The 6,241-nt window shown below is 37.9% G+C and overlaps 1 protein-coding gene across 1 annotated transcript; it reads right to left on the bottom strand.

Moving 5' to 3' along the window:
* Positions 1-2,082: 2,082 nt before the first annotated feature.
* On the bottom strand, positions 2,083-5,703 carry LOC113070700 (steroidogenic acute regulatory protein, mitochondrial). The gene is made up of 7 exons (XM_026244095.1): positions 5,400-5,703; positions 5,195-5,302; positions 3,932-4,059; positions 3,616-3,774; positions 3,237-3,421; positions 2,947-3,040; positions 2,083-2,617 (listed from the first exon to the last, which is right to left on the bottom strand). The coding sequence occupies exons 1-7, from the start codon at positions 5,461-5,463 to the stop codon at positions 2,498-2,500; spliced, it is 858 nt and encodes a 285-aa protein (XP_026099880.1). The 5' UTR covers positions 5,464-5,703; the 3' UTR covers positions 2,083-2,497.
* Positions 5,704-6,241: the final 538 nt, after the last annotated feature.

Raw genomic sequence — 6,241 nt, 5'->3', positions numbered from 1 at the left:
TTAATTATTCCATAATTATGGAAGATTGTACATGGAATATATTCCTATTTTAACAACAAACAAACAAACAGAGCTGGGTAGATTACTTGAAAATTATAGCCTGTTACTGATTCCAAATCACATGACAAAAATTGTAGTTAGTAACGTAATAAATGACATTACACATTTTAGGTAATATAATCAGACTATTTTCGGATTAGATACCTTTTGACCAAACTCATTTATCACATTGATTGAAATAGGATAATCTTTTACCATATATATATATATATATAGAGAGAGAGAGAGAGAGAGAGAGAGAGAGAGAGAGAGAAAATATATATTCCATTTTGTTATCATTAACAACATGAAGTGCACATAAATTGAAAGATACATCAAGGCTTCCCGGGCTCGTAGAGGAACTGCAGGATGCATGAGAGTTTAGAGGTTTGGTTGACATGCCTGCATCATGCAAATAAGAAATAACATGAGTTTGTGCATTTTAATGTGTTTGAAAGAAAAAAAGCCTCCCAAATGACATGGTTAAATAACCTAATTCAAATAAAAATGTATGTGTCCATCAGCAGCTGATGCATTGTCGAAACATTTCTTAAACCTGAAATGATTTTTGTGAATCCAGTGGTCAGATGTCGTGTAGCCACCTGACTGTGACTGGTCTTTGTGTGAATGTCCACAAACCTGGAAGACTTTCTGAGTGTAAGCGCTAAGATATTTTAGAAAGGAACATTTAAAACGTGAAAAAGGGGAATTAGGGAGAATCAACAAATTTTGAATAATATTTTGCTATTGTAATCATGTAATCAATAAAAAAAAAAGTTACTGTAGTTTGATTAGGAGTATTTTATTTTCATCTAATTACAAGTACTTAATTTTTGGAATCTGATTAATGTAATCCATGTAATCAGTTACTACCCAGCTCTGCAAATAAGTACATACATACTAAATAATAAAGGCATAGTTTATGCTTAAACGCATTTGGCTCAAACAGTAATACTAAATAAAGATTAAAATAATATTCACGTCCATGTTATTTTGCAGTAAAACTTACACATTTATCAGTACTATGATGTAGTGTAATACAGACAAATTAAGGAAATACTTGTAAGTGGACATGCACTTTGCAGAAAGCATTTTGGCATTGTTTCTACAGTTTGCCTTTTAAGGTTTAACTTCTAAAACCTATTTGCATACACATTTTCTTGATTACTGTACTGACACCCAAGAAGGACCAAGCAGGATAAAATGGAATTGACTAGCAATGAGTAAATTGAGCTTATATAATGACTGTCTATAGATATAAGGGAGTTAGTGGAGGCCTCTACCAGTGTTCTGATCCAGTCTTGTTAATTTACATGCTTCAGCTGGACCATCGTCTGTATTTTAACAATATCAATCATGTGTCTTTCAGAAATGTCCCAAAACTGTGGACACAGAGGGGTCATGTGCACAACTTCTGCTTTGAAATGCATTTAAAATAATCAGAAATTGCCCACTGCGTCGGAAAATATGAAAAACATCAGAGAGGAGATTGCGGCCCGCCTTTGGCCAGGACATCAGTGTTTACCTCATTTTCTGCTTTGTGCAATGTTGGCTCAGTCGGACCTTCGAGGAGCTGAGAAGTTCCCAAAACACATAATAACCAAACACCTCATTGCTTTAGCAAACCCGGGCTAATCCACTCCAGACGACAAGACATTTTTATGGACTGAGTTTCTGGCTGTAATACGAGTCACATTCCCTTTCCGGGGGCAGTTTGCTTGAACATCATGAGACATTAATGGGCATAACTGACTCAAAATGTTGTTTATATAACTGGCTGAGTGGCCTGCCAAAGTATGTAGATGAAGCTATTTCCTGTATTTCCTTACTTAATCTGCAGATTGAGGCTTTTGGTGATAATTTGTGCTCCTTCTTGTTTTACCCATGTAGGAAAGAGAACCCAGTGATTGAACAACAAAACAGACTGATACTGTATTTTCTCATTTTAATAGTTTTAATGAATATTTATTTAGCAGACATCTTTTTCCAGAGTGATGCAATAATAATATTAACTTAAAATAAATGCCTCCGTGTTTTTTTTTTTTTTTTTTACAAACATTGTTAAAATAGGAACTAATAAGCCCAATAATAATAGTCAGTGGTGCTCTGCAGAAGTACACGAGTTAATAAAAGGAAGTTCAAGCCACAAAATGGGGGTGACAGAGGAAGCGGACTGAATTTACCATTAGGTTGAAATCGAAACTTACTAAATCTCTACTGCAATAAATTAGTAACGTCGAGCATCCATTTTTAGTTATGCATGTAAAAAACATTTTAAGTTACGTGGCTTGAACATTGAGCGGCATATTGCTTTGATGGACAATGTAACTTCTATCTGTGGGACATGTTTACAAGCGTAGGCTGAAATGGGTGTGACCGTTTTGGGTGGGATGAGCTTGGCCCTGACAAAAGTCACCCTTGTAGTGTCATCTGTGTTTTTAGGGTATAAATGTGGACATCAGCAGGCAACGGCTGCTTCCAAACCACCATTTGATGCCATTCTGTGCCTGAGATGGTTTGCAAAATCCACCTGGGTTTGCGAAAGTACTCGGTTGATCACAGTTTTTGGGATCCAACCCTGGAGATTATAGAACAGGGATAAACCAGATAAGTATGCTTATTCAGAAGAACAGTGTGATACTGAAGTCTTCACTTATGTAGATCTTCTTCATAACATCATTAAAGCATTATATATTATTTATCAAACAACATGGGAAAGATACTATGACCAAAAAACCATATTCTTCAAAATATCTTTGTTATGAAACTCATACAGGTTTGGAACAACATGAGAGTGAGTAAATGATGACATAATTTCTAATATTTGGGTGAAATATACCTTTAAAGGCAAAGTGTGGATTTTTTTAAGACAAGAATTAACACCCACACACAGGACAATTCACGTACCTTAAGGTCTAAACTGAGCAACCAGGTAAATTTGGTCTTATTGGGATCTTCTCCACTCGGTCGCATCACAATACAGGTGGGTCCGTTCTCAGCCCTTAGAAAGAAAGAAATATTGTAAATATACATGTATACATTTCAGTCATAAGAAACCTCAGAATGGTTTTAAGGTTAATCGATAAGACAGTGCTATTGTATTTGGCCTTGGCTGCTGCTACATGAATAAGCACCATAACAGATCTAGACAGGTGGAGCTGGGGGAGGTGGAGGGTTTCAGTTTCATTTTCACTTACCTTACAAATCCTTTCTGCTCAGGCATTCCAGGGTGCTGAGTGGACATCCCGGCCAGGAAGCACGTAGATCCCCTCCGCTTGGCACAACGGACACTTACAAAGTCTCGTGGGCCCACCACATTCCCAGCTGTTTCAGCTGAAACCTCATGTGTGATCATAGTATCCTCACCGATCTTCTGAAGAACCTGAAAGGGACCAAAAATGTACTGAATACCAAATATCTCTACAGTAGCCGTATGTTACATCATGTATCTCGTAAGACGTGAGACGACAGGAAGTCCTTTAAATGTGTAGACACTATAAATGCACACATTGCAGTTAGACATACAGATGGAAGGAAAGGAAGCTGTCAGTCAACAGATCAGTTGTTTCTACCCACTTTGACTTGTTTGACATTGGGGTTCCATTCCCCCATTTGTTCCATGTTATCCACCAGCTCCTCATATAGATAATCTGTCTTCTGTTCCAGCATCACTTCCAACTTAAATACTTTCCCAATGCCTGGTAGAACTTTACTCATCACCTTATCACCATTGGCCTGAGAGAGAAAAACCCATGCATTTGTAAATAATTAATTATACAGTACCGGTATATATGAGCAAAAAAACTGTATAATAAAATATGCACAAATACAATGCTTCTATACATGGTCTCATCAGAATGAATGATGAAATCTTATTATTGATGACTCTTACACTCTCGATCTCAGTTTGCCAGCCATCCTGGTCACTGAGGATGCTGATGGACTTCTGCAGAGCTTCCTGTCCCTGCTGCACATAGCACTGCTCGGCTTCACTGTACGTCTCCTCTGCAATCCGACTGCCTGTACAAAGAAAACATATGAATAAACACAAGCCTTTGCATAAACAAATACAAACAAGTTTCAGAAGAAAATTAAGATTTCTGTGAAAAATGAAGATTTTTTTCATTTATTGACCCTTTCTGCAAGTTGCATTGTTACACCAGTAGGTGGCGACATGAGTGAGCCACTGAATCATTCATTCAACCAATTCGTTTAAAAACACTGAATCATTCAGGAACTATACAAGTGAATAACTTACTGGCTAGTAAAATGTCCATAAGATGCTCACTTTGTAATCTTGGAAAAAGTGGCTTTTAGCTTACTGATTTATGAATGCTAAGAATATGGACATGCCACAATTCAAATTTCATGTACCGTATTTTTCGGACTATAGGTCGCACCTGAGTATAAGCCGCATCAGTCCAAAAATAGTCATGATGAGGAAAAAAACATATATAAGTCGCACTGGACTATAAGTCGCATTTATTTAGAACCAAGAACCAAGAGAAAACATTACCGTCTACAGCCGCCAGAGGGCGCTCTGTGTTTTTAGTGTAGACTACAGGAGAACTGAGCAGCATAGAGCGCCCTCTGGCGGCTGTAGACGGCAATGTTTTCTGTTAGTTAATTTCTCTTGGTTCATGTCAAATTAATTTTGATAAATAAGTCGCACCTGACTATAAGTCGCAGGACCAGCCAAACTATGAAAAAAACTGTGACTTAATAGTCCGGAAAATATGGTATTGCCTGCCATTTAGTATGGAAGTAGGCATATTTGTCATTATGAGTGAGTCGTTGAATCACCACTGATGAAAAAACACAGATTCATTCAAAAATGAGGGTAAATGAGTGTGTAACTGAAACATTCACACAACCAATTCGTTCAGGAATGAAAGACGCACAATCTGCTGCGGCTTTGTTATTAACTATTTTCAAAGGTGAGTTAAAAAATAAACATATCAATGCTGTGCCTACTCAACATTAACTTACTCTTCATAAATCTGTTGTAAATAAGCAATATCACATTCTCTAATATTTAAACTAACAACACTTGCTCCAGTAATATAGCATAAATTATATACTGTATATGTAACAGTTAAACCATCTCACGATAAATAGCTATTATGGAGTTGAAGTGGTGTAAAAGGTCTCTTACTGAGTAGGGAGCTCCTTCTCCGGATGTGGTTGATCCAGACACTAGGTCCAGGTCCGGAAAGCTTGTTCAGCTCATGATGGATTGCAATCATTGCATTCTTTCTCAGACCTGATTAGAATAATAAAACAAGAGAAATATATACACATAAACCTTAATAAATAGATGCATACATACAGAAAACTGGTTTCGTGAAACAGCACCTCACCTGTCATGTTTCTCGTGTGCCTGTAGGAAATGCCAGCACACAGTTTAAACGTTGCGGGCAACATTTTAAAACCTTTTCTTAACAGATGAATGAGTGGCTACACGTGAAATGTGGAGTCTGAAGAAGAGCTGGCTGCTTCTGCCCCTTTATAGCCCCGTCAAGACAAGGCCACATTCTCATCACCTCACAGATAAAACACCACCATCACTCAACGGATGGGGCGACCCTGTATGTCAAGGATGTGCAGCGAACACGACGGTCTATCTGTTAAACACGTCGTTACAGATAACAGCCAGTGCCTGAAGACTACCCAACACTGGTTAGGAAGCTTATGTTGCCTACATTTCTCAAAACAAACAGATCAGATCATACAGAGCAGCTAAACTTATCTACAGATATATTTTAGGATCTGACAAGCCAGAAACTCTCAGTATGTCACACGTCATTCTCTCCAGGTTCCATTACAGCTTTAGGTCAGGAGGTCAAGTTTACAAAGTGACAAATCACCAGCTAAAAATGTCCAGTCTCGTCATCATCATCATAACTCCAGGAGGTCAAATTAAAATGACATCATTACTCGGTGACATCTTAAAAAGAGGGAATTAGTGGCTTCTCCAAAAATAAACCACTTGTGTGGAGTTTTATTGTACAAATTGTAGCGTTCAACCTTAAGTTAGTTGACGGAGATGTAAGCTAGGCTGCATTCTGCGAATCCAGGTCTCATCTTGGTGCAAGCTGTGCCACACAAGCCATATCAAAGCTGCAACAAATCAATTCTCCATCAGCGACAACAAAAACAGCCTTGGACTTGGCGCCAATGGAAACTTTTCTAGTCGTATGAA

Source organism: Carassius auratus, unplaced genomic scaffold (assembly GCF_003368295.1).
Source record: "Carassius auratus strain Wakin unplaced genomic scaffold, ASM336829v1 scaf_tig00005214, whole genome shotgun sequence".
Taxonomy (NCBI): domain Eukaryota; kingdom Metazoa; phylum Chordata; class Actinopteri; order Cypriniformes; family Cyprinidae; genus Carassius; species Carassius auratus.
Note: the sequence above shows the minus strand (reverse complement) of the source record. Positions and strands in the feature narration are given on the sequence as shown.

Coding starts and splice junctions, on each gene's coding strand:
- LOC113070700 (XM_026244095.1), bottom strand. CDS start 5,463: ATGTTGCCCGCAACGTTTAAACTGTGTGCTGGCATTTCCTACAGGCAC. Junction 4,060..5,194: donor GAGAAGGAGCTCCCTACTCA/GTAAGAGACCTT, acceptor TTCTTTGTACAG/GCAGTCGGATTGCAGAGGAG. Junction 3,775..3,931: donor GGCAAACTGAGATCGAGAGT/GTAAGAGTCATC, acceptor TTTCTCTCTCAG/GCCAATGGTGATAAGGTGAT.